The following is a 16027-nucleotide window of genomic DNA, read 5'->3' as shown; positions in this document are numbered from 1 at the left end:
CCGTAATCCTACGAGCGATAAGCAAATGTCAGTCCAACAAAGCCAGGTCAGAAAGAGGAGGCAGGTCACGGAACATGTGATTCATGTGGTTAAAGTTGTTGGTAAATGTGAGCTTAAGCAAAAATGCTGTCTGCCTACAGGAGCATGTTAGTGATTGCATTGAGAAGAGCAAGAAGTAGATGGCAAGTAAAGGAAAAGGGTCCTTAGTAACTATGATGTCCAAAACAACAGCAAATAAAGCAACTGAAGTGTTGATTCAGCAAACAATTGCTGGCAAAAGAGAAAGACAGGGATGTTCTCATTTAACATCCAATGACCGGTGTGCAGTCATTGTGCAATATGGCACTGATGCTGTCCATGAGAGACTCATTGTGGACATGGAAATCAAACAGTGTGCTGGTAATGCAACAGAAGGAGCAGCTAATATGCAGGGACAACACGGGGGCCTCCCTGCACAGCTCACAGGAGAGTCTCTGAACCAAGTACACACATGGTGTCCTCAACCTTGTGCTAACTGACGCCACTGGGTTGTTGTTGCAAGTGAATGTCTTTTCTCACTGCTGAGTGACATTGCAGCGTTTGCTCCAGATTGCTACAAGTGCACGAAGCTACTGGGGGACACCAGTGAGGACAGGAGACATTGACATGCTGGTGGGTAAAAGACGTGACCTTGAGGGAAGTGTTTGGCAGCCTGGCCCTGCACTTTTACACAGATCACTATGGTAAGAACTGAAAGGATGTGACCATAAACCTGCCATCCAAAGCCAGACCCGTCAACAGTGGGATTTGAAAATAAGGGAAATTTTCAGGTGTCACACCTCGGGTCGTCACACCACCCTCACCACTGTCCACATACACCTTACATTTAGACAAGGGGACACAGTGAATGCTAAAATCACCCCGAGGCAACCACTTGCTTTAAAATATGAGAGCAACAAGGATTGGGTTACTAGCTCCTACATTGAGTGACTCCAGTTAGGTGGACAGACACCTGGCTGAAAGTGAAATGCTGTGAACACATGCTGTAAATGAAAACACTAAAGAGCAGAGAAATTCAGCACTCAAGAGTTTTTTTTTTATGTATTACTTGAAAGATATGTAGACATCACTTTGAAGAGGCGACTGACAAGTGAGACAATTGGTAAGAGAGGGTGATTATGAAAATTGACGGAGGAGATAATATAAATGCAGTCATTGTCGGACCATGTTTCTATGCCTCTCTGGCTTGTGTTTGACAGATTTGTTGCTTTTCCCTCTGTGTGATCTCTTCGTTAAGTACATGTAAGCCTCCTCCTATTTGGCGAGATACTTTTAGGTGTTTTGGCAGGAACTCTGTCCCTCTCACATTCATCCAGCTTCTTCTTCTTCATCTACTGGCAGGTGCCATTTCAATGAATGACCTGACATCAATATGACATTATAGCTAATGTTTTACATACTGCCACCTACTGTACGTGATGGGAAAAATACATCAAACAGGCGGTTATGCTTCCCATCAACGTCACAGCCAACCTTAATTTTTTGATTTTTTTTAGAAAAGTTAAAATACGGGACATTTAAGGGAAAATATTTAAAAGAGAGAACAGCAGGTGAGAAGCAGAAACTATGGGAGGGTTAACAGGTCTATCAAAGCAAGGTTCAAGGATACAAGGACACTCGCCTACAGTATGAAACAATACTTCCAGCTACATACATTAAGCAGACTTCCCCTCTCCCTAAATACTTGCAAAAAAAGTGGCATAGATATCATAACGGCACAATGCCTGGTGACGAGAATGTGTGCCTCAGGCTCTGAGGGTGTAAAGAGGGCAGCAGACAACTTTGTTGAGTGGGCCAGTGGCATTCTGGAGGAGCAGCAGGGCTGTGATGCCAGAGAAAAGAAAGAAGAGAATGTCAATTTAGCTGGCAGAAGACAAGCCCGTTGCTAATGCAGACAAGGATTACAAAACCAAAATCCACAATGTGATGCTTGACACCGTTGTTGAAAGTGTTCACCACCACTACGCAGCATGGCGCAGTGCTGTGCGCAGATGTCTCTGAATGGATCCGAAGCATTCTCCTGAGATCAGAGAAGACTGCTCACCGATGTGAGAACCAACATCATTGGTTTGGCCTATAAGTTCCTCCTCACCCCATCCGTCACTCAGGTGGCCTGTGAGAGGACCCTCTCCACCATGAAATTTGCGTGGAACCACTTAAGAGAACCTTAAAGCGTTCCTTCTGATGGCAGCAGAGAAGGGGATTGTCATGGGGCTTGACAAGGATCACATCATTGAAAAGATGGCAGTGAGTAGTGAGTTACTGTGCCACCTTTGGTAAATTTACTCAACATCAGTGTCACAACAATTTATAATTCTAGTTGGATGTTTATGTTCCTCCCAAACAAGAATAAATGCATATATTTCTGTGATGAAATCATAAGTTGAGCAGCTCCACAATCTTTCCACAGACCCCCGGGCAAATGCAAAATAAGCCTCTGGGGTATACTTTGCCTGATTGGGAGCTGTTGTTCTACAGGCTCCTGAGGTTGGCTGATTGAATGGTTTAGTCAATGCAGTTATCAACCGGGCACCTTCCTCCACTGATATATCATAGAATTACGCCCACAACGTGTGCCGCAAGAAGTCTCAACGGGGAATTTCAGTGTACCTGCTTACTCACTTACAACCACAGGGCACAACCTACCTTAACAGCCCCCCTTTTTTTCCTGCCTCTAAGCTGTAACCATAGGCAACATAAGCTTCCTCTACTGAATCCTCCAGTGGCACTGTGAGCACTATAACAAACACAGTGTGCTGTGACTCTGACCACTGCACCAACATTTAAGATCACTATCTTCTAAGGGATTACAATCTTCTTCCTGAAATCCCCGACTGTTTGCAGACCTCATGCAGGCCCTTTCGCGGGCCCATGTGGCCTCTACCTGCTCTCTCGCTCAGCCTGAGGGCTTTGAAGAGCTGAAGCAGGGGTGTTTGCTATGGACAGTTTTCGCAACCTTCCGAAACTGACAGCCCAACAGCTATAACACTCTGAGCAGCAATTAGCCAGGTGTTCATTGTCCAAAAATGGAAAGAGCTCTGAGTACACTTTACAATCTTTTCTCCTCATTCCTAATTCAGTCGCTGTGCCTGTTTACCGCTGAGATACGCCGATCCCCTCCAAGTTGGCAGAGACAGAGTTTTCTCAAAGAGCAGATGGAAAGAATGTGTCCAAAAGTCTTCATACTGTAGCTAAACAAAATAATAAAAAATAGTTTGTGTGTAAGTGCCTTCCAAAAACTACTACCAATTTTCAAATATGACTCCTACAAGCATTATGCGATCTGTTACCTCTATGGTTGGGGCCTTGGTTAGGGGAAGGAAAATATGTTTAGATGAAATGTCAAAATTTAGATTTTAAGACTTTCATTTAAAATTGACTTTATCCCATAATTTTGACCAAAATCAAAATCTTGACTTTTTAATCTCGTAATTTACATTTATTATCTCATAATTTAGATTGACCATCTCATACTTTTGACTGAGTAAGTCTTTGTTTGGCAGAAACATACTTTTATCAACCTGTGCACTACCTGTAAATTCAATATCTCCTATCAATTGATTTCTTGTACTTACATATACTTCTACTACCATTCTCCACACTCACAATGAGTGCTCCACAAAACTCTGCAAAACATGGTTTCACTGACATGGTGGAGGAGGTGTCATTCAACCTTGTTGTGGATCTTTAGTATCTTTAACTTTGGCCATATACATACCCAACAGCTGTAACAACTGACAAACAGGCTAATTGGGGACTGACGTGAACAATGGACACTTTAGCACAAGTTTTCCAGTCTGTCCTTAGCCTTACACTTGGCAGCACCTGATCACACTGATGCTGGCAGCCGGCCCAGGGACGAAGAATCTACTGACTGAGCTGCTTGCGTGATGGAGAGAGAAGAGAGCTGGGGGGGGGGGGGGGGGGGGGGGGTTAAAGGAGATTTAAACCCTATCCTCCATCTATCCAGATGGGGAAAGTGAGACCACTGGCAAAAAAGATTGATGAGCTCCCAGCCGTGGTCAGCACCCAGTGGGAATATTGTGAATGCAGAGTTATGTGCTTCACAGAGTCTTTGCTACAGGGGAATACACCAGACTCAATGATCACACTCAAGGGTTTGATGCAAGCAGACACAGGGAATCAGAGCAGTAAAAATAAAGGAGGGGTTCTCGCTGTTTAAGTAGTAATCTATAAAACACATCTCTTTCTCTGCTGAGAGTTTCTTTTCCTGGAAAAGACTTACTTGAAAATTGGCACAAATGTAAAAACTTTCATGAGCTGTGAATTGCTTAATTCCTTGTTGTACAGGATAAATCCGTACAGCAGGTTGTTGATTGTACTCCATCTCCTCTACAGTCATCAGATATGTGAAATGCTGGAGCAAGGTGAAATGTTAAGGGTGCATAAAGCTTCATTAGTGAAAGTTCTTCAGCCATTGACATCGGGAGCTGCTCTACTGATTGGCTGGAAGAAAAACCCACACACTCTTTGCCCTCTATGGATATTGATTGGACATCACCGGTGTACGTGACTGAACACACACAAGGTGGAAGGATGAGGAGGCCGTAAAAGGCATTAAGCATATGTCATTTGAGAGAGTGTAGTTCAAGAGGAAAGTTCAATCAATGACGGAGGCATGTACTGCTGTTTCAAGCTTTCAGTTTTAACACCATCACCATCAGGAAGCAGAGGTGCTGGGAAACAACAGCTGATATACACCAAGCGTGCCAGCTGATTGCTCAGTAGCATCAATCAGGCTGATGATGTCAGAGGCCTAAACAGGGGCGGGTTTGTCGGATTGATATATGTGTATATAAACATATACTGTGTGTACACACATACTGTATATCAGCACTTAGCAATCAGCAAACAAGTTCTTTTAGTCCGGAGACACTTAATCAATCATGAATGGATTCACCAAAAAAGTACTCAACAATTTTGACCGTGTGACTCAATTCCTGGTTCTAGCCCTCCAAGGTGAGGCTTTTCTGCTTTGTCTTTGTGTTTTGGACTTTTGGTTGGACATAACAAGCAATCTGAAGTATGAATTAGTGAAAATAGTGATGGACATTTTCAATATTTTTAACATTTAACAAGATTAATCTCAATGATAACAATCAATTTCAGCATCAGTTCTATCACGGCTTAGTGGAGAAACGGTTAATGGCAGATGATTCCTTAAGAAGTACAACGCCCCAATGTTTGTATCACTTAATATTGTCTAAATGCCACTCACAAGCAAATGAAAAAAAAAAGGTAAAAGTGAGCTTTCAGGACAGCAGACAGCGACAAGACGACTCCTGTCCAAAGATAACTGAAGAAAAGGCTGAAGCAAAGCTACAACACCTAGTGAGAGGAGACTGACAGCACACTGCGGCAGGAAACAGAAAGAAAGGAAAGGGAAAAGAATCAGCGCCCGTAGTCAGGCGGATTAACAAGTCCATCATGTCCATCGCGCCAGGGGTCAAAGCCACAGCGCTGTCCCGTCTCCAGCTCTCTCAGATCTGCACCCCAGCTTGTGCCCTCCTTGTCACTGCCGCCCAGGTGAGGCAGCAGTTGGGAGGCTTTGCAAAAGCAAGGAGCTTGGGAAGAGATATCAGGCCTGCAGTGGAAGTAGGTCAGACTTAGATCCCCTCCCAGGCAGGTTCACACCATTTCACACCTTGATTCATGTGACTCCTGCGTGACTGTTGCGTGTCCTAATGAGTCACATGTAAATTCAGTGTGTGATACGCTAATGCATGGCCGTATTTTGAGAGCTGAATATGGTGGGGATTGATCTAAGAAGCAGAGCATGTCATAATGTCCCAGGTTTGATTTTGGCTATGGACCTCTGTTGCATGGCATACCCCCCTTCCTCTCCCCCCTTGTTCCTGTCTGTATCTCTGCTGTAAACCAGCTAATAAAGACAGAATGCCAAAAAAAAAGTGAGTTAGATACAGTGATTCAGTCTTTTTGCCAATTTGTTCCTGTCGCCAACTGTGACACTGCCACAAAAAATCCATGGCAACCCACATTTTCGAAATATAAAAGATGGGTCAGTTATTACTCAATAATATTTGAAACCATGCAAATTTAATATTTGTGTGCTTCAGAGTCTAGAAAAGCTATTTTTATGTGCATAATATTATCTTAGTGTAAAGTCCACGGCTAACGAGTCAGGGGTTCAGGGAAAGAAACACGAGGGGAATTTTCAAGCCCGTAGTTCGTTTTCTGTGGTCCAAAACTGGATGAGCTGTTACGTTTCCTCTGTTGTTTCATTTATGCAGAGGAAAATTCATGCCAACCAAAAGCAGTGTGAGAACCTTTACTCTGCTCATTGCTCAGATGTGTCTGCAGCAGCAGCGAGAAAGCAAACACAGGAAGAAGGTTCTGGGTGCACGAATCTGTGAAAGAGCATTTCATGTCTTTTTTTATTTTAATTTTACAGCGGATCAGTCAAATTCCCTCGTGTTCAGCTGCTGGAGTTCAGTGTTTGTTGAATTATTTGTTGAAGCTGCCAGATGTAGCCATCTGCACAAATATCAAGAAGACAACAAACTTTGTTGCTCGTCCAGGTTAGATCTCAATTTATTCTCAGGCTAGCTGCTAGCAACTGTTGATTTCACTCCTCTTCCCTGTATGCAACGCACACCTAGCTACGTGAGCTGCTTTGCTCAAACTTGCAGAGTACACTTTGCAGTTGGGTCAGACTGAGGTCGGATCACATTCCCACCTTAATCAAACCACTCAACAGTTCACTTGTAACCGGACCGTGACCAGTTTCACCACAGCATTTCGGGCTGTACCATGAGTATGATTGATGTGTTTACATCTGACCAAATGGATCGTACCACGGGGACCCACACACTGGTCATGCTGCATGGCCTGGTTGATGCATTGCACCATGTCGAGGTATACCACCGCCCTATCTTCCAGCCTTGACACCTGTCAGCTCTCAAGAAAAGCAGCAGTTTTATCGTGTGCTTGCAGACTGGTACACATAAGCTACTGTATCTCAATTATACCTCTCTGCAGTGCATGTTATTACACATGAAGGTCTGAGTTTTACACCTGAGTCTTCATAGAACAGGAGCCTGAATAATAACACTGTCATACCAATGAATACTATTTCTGAGTACCTTAGGTTGTCATGAAAATAGCAATATATGGCATGCCTGGCTGAAACATATTGACAGTGCTGTTAGACTACAAAGAAAGGGAGTGAAAGACAGCCTTGGGTTCGAAAGGTTAATGGGACCCATGGTGGGATTTTTGAAAGTGTTGCAACACCAGTGTTGAAACAGTGTGAATGCAAAGTGTTAAAGTACCATTTGGTGTGTCTTCTTGCTTTTGCTGCAGTGCATCTCACACACTGTTGAGGAGGTGGACAAAATGATCACCATGCAGGGTGATGAGGTGAAGCTGGTACACTGGTACAAGGAGGAGGGAAAGCATGACAAGTGGATTGGTCTCAATTCGGGGTCCCTTTGCAAAACAGGCCAGGCTACCGTCACTCAGGATATGCCTTTAGGTCTTTTAACATACGCAAATGCAATGTTAAATGTTCTACGAATCAGTTGCAGGTACTGTAGTGCATTGCTCGCTGCAGTGGATGAGGAAGCTGCAAAAAGACTTGGAAAGGAAGGTAGGATAAAACAGCATGGAGAAGAAGCCTGACACTGACTGTGTGGCCAACATCCTTGCAACCCACAGTGATTTGTTTGATCCACAAAAACAACAAGGAGGCCTATAGGATGTGGGAGCTGTACCTGTGGTGTGAAGAAAATAGCCTGTCTCTTAAAACAAAACTATCATTGATTTCAGGAGACTTTATTTTACCTTCACTTCGCCTTCTATCTACGGTGCCTCTGCTGAGACTAAAAACAGTTTTAATTTTTCTCATCCCTGCACTTGGCATGGCAACAATAAGATCAACAAAGGAGCTTTTTCCTTGGAAGAAAATTGCAAAAATGGTATGCCAATAAAAATGATAGTTCGCTTCAAATACTGCACAATAAAAGAACTGTAGCCAAAGACTTCACAGCGTTATGTGGTACCTCATCTGTGAGACACTGGAAGCAGCTCAGACAAATTGCGGTCCCTGATTCGACAGTCATAGGTAAGCAGCAAATTCCCACAGTCTTCAGCCTTCATTCAGCGTTATTATCAATGATAATACTCATCCAAGGCATCCTCTATTTACTACTTTGGTACCATCTGAGGGTTATTAGCGCACTATCAAGTCTCACACCACCTGCTTCAGGAAGGGCTTTTTATCCACAGGCGGTGAGACTCATCAACAGTCAGCCCACAGGGCCAAGGATGAGATGCTCTTCACTGATTATTCATGGTTAAAATAAGTAGATCGTGTTCATTATTAGCCATGTTACAGTTAAAAATAGGAGCGTACTGGCAAGCGACCCTTGATTCACCTAATCAACCTAACACACGAGTCCAACCTTATACTGACATAGGCAAATCCATATCTAAGGTATTATGCAACATACTTAACATTTGTCATATTTCTTGTAAAGCAACAATAAATAACTTGAACGAAGTAGTCCAATCTGATCATACGACTGATGTATTGTCCTCTAATTTACTTCAAGCCACACTGTGACATTCAATAGTGCACCTCTAATTGAGTCTGTTCTGGTTGCTGCTCCTTCCTCCTCCACCCTCTCCCTTTTTTGTTCAGAGCCATGTCCACGTATGTCACAGTGAGTAGGGAGTGAGTATGATGCTGCGTGAATATACAGTGTATTGTTTCGAGTCATTTATCATAATGACGGCTAATCTCTTACAGTCAAAGTAAAGATCAATTCTCAACTGTCATGCTTTGGCAATACTGGTTTTAATGTAGTTTGAGTTACTCTGTAACTCTGTAACACAGTCCCTTGTTTGGAACCATCAGCCTAATACAGCCTTTCATTTGCAACCCCTGCTCTCTCAAAACACATGTGACACTTCATCCTACAGGTGACGGACTTCAAGTAACAGCGACAACAGCGAATGTTGTATTTAAACAACCAACAGTACCTCTTAGTGCAATGGTGCAATAAAATCCTATCCGTGCAATATAATCTGTTTATGTATGTTTATATGTATGTATGTATATACATATGTGTGTATATCTGTATATATACGTGTGTGTATTTATATATTTTTAATATACTTTTGTTTATATAAATATATATATATTTACTCCTGTGAAGTATTTCGCTGCTGTTTTTTTAACTTTTTGTTTGGTCATACTTTCTTGTTTGGTTCTCTCTTTTCTGTTTACACGTGTAAACTGCAGCTGGACGGAGTCCAGGAAAAATTTCCCCACGGGGACAATAAAAGTAGATCTTGTCTTATCTTATCTTAGTTTTGCAGAGAAATCAGAAGATGCAACCTGAACATATATATAGCATGTGAAGTGTTGAAATGGTTTGTTTGCATTTTTGTTTTTTTGCTTTAAAGGCCCAGACTGTGATTTCTTTGCTAATTTATTCTGAGGACTAAGAAAACATTTCCAATGCAAAAAGGAAGAGAGAGAGGCATGACTCACCAAGTCTTCTTTTGTCATGGATATTTTTTGCTGCCCTTGACAGATTCAAGGAGTCCTTTGTCCTTATGCACAGCCAGAGCGGAGTCCTTGCATGATAAATCACAGATATCTGAAGTTCATTTTTGATCAGCTCTGTGCTGTGTCTGTTTCTCGAGTCTGGCCATTTAATGGTCATCAGAGAGAAAATCCTCTCCACAAAGGCATTTGATTCTGGCACGCCGAGAACAAATGAGACAATCTTGAGCATGATGGTCAAGTTGGCTTTCCCTTTGTTTTGAAATACTGCCACCCACTTCTCACTGGTGGATTTTGTGGTATCCTGCCTCCCAGCTAGCACGAAATATCGGGCACAGCCTTTGGTCCTAAAATATTCATTGTAATCATGTCAGCTTTCGCCCTTCCCAAGTGTTTCTTTTTTACAAGTCGTGAAACAAAGCATTGTTGAGCTTGACAAGACAGTCGGTGTTGTAGTTGCGTATGGTACACATGAGGCTTCACGCGCCGCAAATTTGTAGTTTTCCACAGTAGAAGTCATGAAGAATGCATCAGTATTGCTTACACCTTCAGCTAGTGTTGCCTTCTTGTGCTTTTCTGTGTAAGGAAGCATGCTGACTCAGGTCATTCTCACCGTAAGGCCCATACAGTAGAGAAGGCATTTGTCGAGTCACAGCCAATGGGCTTAACCCACATCTTTCTTGCTTCCCATTGTTTGGTGGAGCTGCACAGTCTTCTTTCTTGCACGTTCATCCATATTTGCACATGCAAAACCCACCGAACAACACCAGACATTACCAAAACTTTTTATTTTTGCACCACTTGACGCATGTACAACTAATGCGCAGCACATGTGGGTGCCTGCGATTGGATGACTATCTCACTCTGCATGATCAGCCCACATCTATTTGTTTTTGTCGCCACTGCTGATGTATCAGATCTGGGATCTGCAGTCAATATACGGGAAAGGGCAGTTCAACAAGCATTTTGTTCTAGTTAGCTCATGTAGCATGTAAGCATGGCAAAGCAGCTGCTCCCTGCTCCCTCCTCTTTGATGTTGCTGCCTCTTTGCAGCTGTCCTCATCATCACCTGCAGACTGCTTTAAAAAAAAAAAATCCTTTATCTTAGCACACTTTGCAGGTTCAGCCAGCCATGGCTTTTTGTTTTTTTGCCACACCTTCTCTGCACCCAGCAACGAGTGCGAGACACTTCGAGGGATAGCTACTACCTGCCCGAGTGCAAGATACTGCGACCTGCTATTAGGGATTGCACCTGTGTGTTTGCCAATGATTGCATCCCAACATTTGTTATGTTATTGGTGAGCTTATATGTACAATCTTCTCTGTTTCTTTTTTTTTTTTTTTGTTTCCAGACTTTATTTTCTTTTGTCTCGATAGCCATACGTAGCCACATCAAACTGTGTTTTCCTCCTGAGCGAAGCTGCGTGATCCGCCAAGAGTACTTCATGCCATCGGATTCATCATCGCACATTCTCGCTCTTTCGAATAACTCCAAATCTCAATTCCCCTGCAAGTTTGGCGTAAGAGTGCAGCATGTGATGCTTTCAAATTTAATTTATACAAGCAGCTAATCGTCATGCATAATACAGCGAGGCAAGTGTGGAAACAAGCTCAAAGGCTTTGGGTAATGCTAATTGAATTTGAAGATGAAGTATCTCATAGACAAATTGTTTGTGACTTCATCCTGTGCTATAATTACTCATGTTAAATGAGGGTAAAAACATGGAACAATATTAAAAATGCATTTCTCCTGCAAACAGACATGATGCTTGCATTTTAATCTGTCTCCTCCCCACCAAGTACTGTACATGATGCAAATTTTGCCAGCTGTTTTTGTTGTGCCTGTTTGTATCCAAGTAATGAATACACAAGATAATTTATATCTTATATGCATGGTCACTCGCAGTGATATCAGCCGCTGTTTCTGCTGGTGACCAGTGATCACAATAGTTTAAGAGATCCATTTTCAAAGTGAATAAGTACAAATAAAATAAAGCTAAAATACAGCTGTACCTTCTTGGATGGCAAAGTGCTTTTCATTCTCTCTAATGAACGTCTCTTTGATTGCACACATTTACCATCTATTTGTGATAGAGCAGAGAAAACCTGGTCAATATTTAGTTACATTCTTGATGATTTCAGTGCTTTGACTCAACCGAAAATTCAATCGGCGAAAATCAGCTGCGCGCTGTGTTTCGGCCACGCGCATCTTTAATGAACTCCTTGCACAAAGAAATCTCTTCTACATTGTGCTCATTCCATAAAAGCCAATTAGACCAGAGTGTCATTTTGTATAACCGCCTAATGTCACTAAAAAACATGCTCCCGGATAACGCTATCAGCCCATTCATGTAACAAACAAGCACAAATAATCCCATAGAAAATGACGCACACTGTCAGGATGAATAAGACTTCCCCACACCTCCTACCCAGGCAGCTTGGAGCAAGAAAACACACACGCATGCACATATCCAGGCCATTGCATCTTAACATTGGTCCAGCAAAAACAGATCTTGTAGTTGACTGGTCCAGTCAACCAAAAAAGTTTAACCCCGAGTGAGTTTCAACCCAGTAAGCATCCCTTTAATGCTTCTGTGTCAGATAAAGACCTTCAATAAGTAATTCGCCCTTGGCGTCACAGCAGCCTTTTGGTTGGATGGCTCAAGTATTTACTTCCAAAAGTTTCTTTGAATTAGAGTATCTGCTGAAAACGCTACAGGAATGAACAGAAACTTAAGGAAATGAGCAAGACATTAAGTTTTTACTTGTGTAAATGCAAATTCTTAACCAAGTCCAAGACCTTGTGATGCTGAAGTGGTGATGCTAACACTGAAAGCTCTTCTGGCTGAGTGGGTGGCGACGCTCTTTCAGGGTCTCTGCATTGTGTCCTCTGCTCAGCTGGCACCCTTCACTTTGACTTTCTTCTCAGACTGCCTGAAACATCTGGCAGGCACCCAATTTAGCTCACATTATGAAAATATGTATTTCCCCTGAATCTATGGATTGTTTGTGCAGAGGGTGAGTTCTACCAGTTTGCTGCTGCAATGGTAAAACTTTCCCATAATTTCTCTCATAGTGTAGTATTGAAACATATTAATCCATCCATGTAAGTAATGCTTTTTTAAAATATTGATTCTTAGATTCTTAAAGGTATGTAGTGCTCCTCATCAAAAAGCACTATGTGCATCTTTGTCTAACAAACTTGCTGAATGTATGTTGTTGCTCATAAAAAATGTGCAGCTGCTAAAAAAAAAAGCATTTTTTATGTCCATGTTTGCGAGCTAGCCAACTATTTATTGACTCATTGCTACCTTTCTTTGCACATTACCGCCACCAACTGTTGATCAGTGGAATGAAAGCATTGCTAGGAAACATGAGGATGAACACAAAACAAGGACCCGCTGATACAAATGCTGCCCCATAGTGCTACTAGTGATCAAAACCCACTCAGGGTGCCTGTAATGATCATTTTAGTATACAACTTGTCAAAGCAAAAATGCTCATCATAATTTCAGAGAGCCCGAGGTGGCATCCAAAATATTCAGAGATACAAAGATATCTCAGTTACAATGAAACAGAGAAAAGCAACATCCTTTTGAGAAAAAGACCTGTTATGCTACATTCATCTATCTTCTTCTTCATATATATTCTTCCACTTGCTCAGTGGCACTTACACGATAGCAACGGTTTACATTTCAAGTCACATCCTCCGGCTCCTCGGGAGGAGGAATTCCCGGGACAGATGGGATATATTATCCCTGCAGCATCTTCTGGGTTTACCTTGGGGTCTTCTTCCCAGATGGACATGACTGGAATACAGACCTTTACACATCTGATCTGCTATTTTGGTATAAACTGTAAAAATAAAAAAATAAAAAATAAAAAATTAATACCACCTATTACAAATGAATTTAGCTGCAGAAGAGACATGAACATTTTTTTTTTTTTGAAGGCAATTCCCAGAGGCAAAGAGCAGTGTGTGTGTGTGTGTGTCTATCATGCTGCCAGTTGCTGTTCAGGATCAACTGGATTGCAGTAATTGGTCCGGTTCTTTTTGATGTGAACTTCCCGCATGTTTGGTAATGCATCAAACTGTGCTCCCGACATCACAACGCCTCCCGCTCCAGTATCAGCTTGTGAAACTCTGGCTGTTCTTAACGCTTTTTCCTCCTCACAAATGGGGAAATTGTCACTGCTTGAGGGCTGCATGTCATTTCAATAGACTTAACAATAATAATGAAAAAAAACCTCTGCGTGTGAGGTTTCATTCGATGGAAAGATGAAAAGATGTCTAGACATCTAGGTAAAAAATTGGGAGAAATATGATCGAAAAGAGCTTTTCAGACGTCAAGGTTGTGCTGTAACCATTGTTTCAACACCACTGCAATGACATTATTATAGTGTGTATTAAGACCTGTTTTTTATCGCTGATAACACTTACAAGCAACTTAGATGTCTCACAAGCTTTCACCTCAACAAAATTTGTCCACTTGTAACCTCCACATCTATATATTTTGACAATATTAACCACATAAGTATAGATAAGACTCAAAGAACTCAAGACCGGTACCTGTTACACCAACACGTTTTTTTCAATTAATACGTATTTATCAACTGTATGAAAGGCAGCCGAATGATCTAATATTAAAACAGCTTAACACCCAGAATCTTCAGCATTACCTAAATGTCATTCATGACCTTTAGGAGAGTCGTCCCTGTGCTGTGATGGGTTCACAAGCCTGACTGGAACCTTTCAAAAAGGGAGTGCTCATTCAAAAACGATGTGTGCCGTGTAGAAACCACTTTCTCAAATACCTTGGCAAGAAAAGGTTATTCGATCCCCAAATCAATTCCAAGGAGGCTTTTTCAATTGATACAAAAACAAAAACTTGACAGCAGAGAGGAATCAAAGGCGGTGCATGCTGGTTTCACCAATAATTAGTCTATTCTGAGCTCCTTCAAGATATCTGAGGCCAAACACGCTGCATATGAACCTCACTTCAGCCACTTAAATCTGCGGCCTCGTTTTGCTGGTCACTACCCAAAGCTTGTCACTATAAGTGAGGGTTAGAACACAGTTGGACTGGTAAATTAAGAGCTTCAGCCTCAGCTTCTCCCACAACAAGACAGTCCTGCGTCTGCATGACTGGAGATGCAGCACCAAACTGCCCGTCTATCTCAAGCTCCGTCTTATTCTCTCCAAGGTCCAACACCTCATTCCCAAACCACAGGGTTTGAGACACATTTCCCTTTATCCTGCACCCTCTGATCACCTGCACCCCTCTTGGCTTTTCATTCAACCACGGGTTTTATACGCTGACTGTTTTCCGACTTATGCTTACCATGTTCTAGCCTGAAGTGCTATGTTAATCCTTCGCTTAAAACACATGACTTAATTAAAGCAAAAAGTCACAGTACAAAGAATGAGCTGGAATTTGTGTCTTGTTTAGCTCTCGGCTATTTGCTTGCCTCAGTTTAAACTTGTACCTTCCATTAATTGGTTCTTGAAGTGCAATAATCCCTCAGAGATAGCTTTATAGTGCTCTATATTCAATGGCGGTTATTAAAGAGCCAGCAGCAGCACCTTGCCTCCTCCTCTGAGACGGAGAGAAACAGTGGGTGCTTTCTCCAGAGAACAGACAGCCGTATTCATTAGGATATTCATGGGTGCAGAGGGACGGCTGAGAGCAGCTCAGTGGCATACAGTATGCAAAGCAACAGTTTAACCAAAAAGGTTAGCACTTACACAATTATTCGCACACTGTACACCACACAAAACAGAAATGTATCTATATTTCCTGTATCCACGCCCATTTCACGCACACACCATCCATTTATCCATCTGTGTCAGATGTAGGTATGAGGTTTTTGCTCTGTGCCCACTTAGAGATCCTTTCTTAAGCCAACAGCCTGCTCCTTATGTCGTTATCAAGGTATTCTGTCTCACCTCCAAACCACTCTACAAAATGAGCCTTAAAGGCGGCTTGTTCTTTTAGCTGCCGGAGAAAATGTGCTTCTGACGGAGTTTCCATGGATGCATTCTGCAGCTGTTGGCTGCTGCACAGCCGTGGCCCGAAATACAGCATTGCCAAAACAAAGAAGATGCTGCGCCGACATGCTGTCTGTCAGTGGCTTTCACCAGCCGAGCCTCCGAATGTGGATTTCTTTTCTTTTTTTCGGACTGGATTTGGATTCAAGGAGATGTCCTCAATCCTCACAAATACAGGCACATTAATGCATGTAAGCGCGCGCACACACACACCCACACGCACACTATCATCCCCTCCTACGTGCCCTCCCCTTACCGAAAGTGCCATTGTGGAGTTTGTGGTGAATATAGTCCACTGTTCACTAACAGTCATCAGCTGCCTGCTGAGGGGAGAGACAGTGATGACAGTTATGACTGTGCATGTGCGTGTGCAGAGAGAAAGTGAG

At 42.5% G+C, this 16027-nt stretch overlaps 1 protein-coding gene across 1 annotated transcript in view; it reads left to right on the top strand.

Moving 5' to 3' along the window:
• The first annotated feature begins 5487 nt into the window (after positions 1-5487).
• The window catches only part of lrrtm4l1 (leucine rich repeat transmembrane neuronal 4 like 1), a 104530-nt gene continuing 93990 nt past the window's right edge, over positions 5488-16027 (top strand). Inside the window, exons 1-2 of the mRNA XM_041960668.1 lie at positions 5488-5586; positions 7384-7449. Coding sequence (XP_041816602.1) covers positions 5488-5586; positions 7384-7449 — 165 coding nt within the window. The remainder of the gene's footprint in view (positions 5587-7383; positions 7450-16027) is intronic.

This window comes from Chelmon rostratus, chromosome 19 (genome assembly GCF_017976325.1).
Source record: "Chelmon rostratus isolate fCheRos1 chromosome 19, fCheRos1.pri, whole genome shotgun sequence".
Taxonomy (NCBI): Eukaryota; Metazoa; Chordata; class Actinopteri; order Chaetodontiformes; family Chaetodontidae; genus Chelmon; species Chelmon rostratus.
The sequence above is the reverse complement of the archived record's forward strand: the minus strand, read 5'-3'. Positions and strand labels throughout refer to the sequence as shown.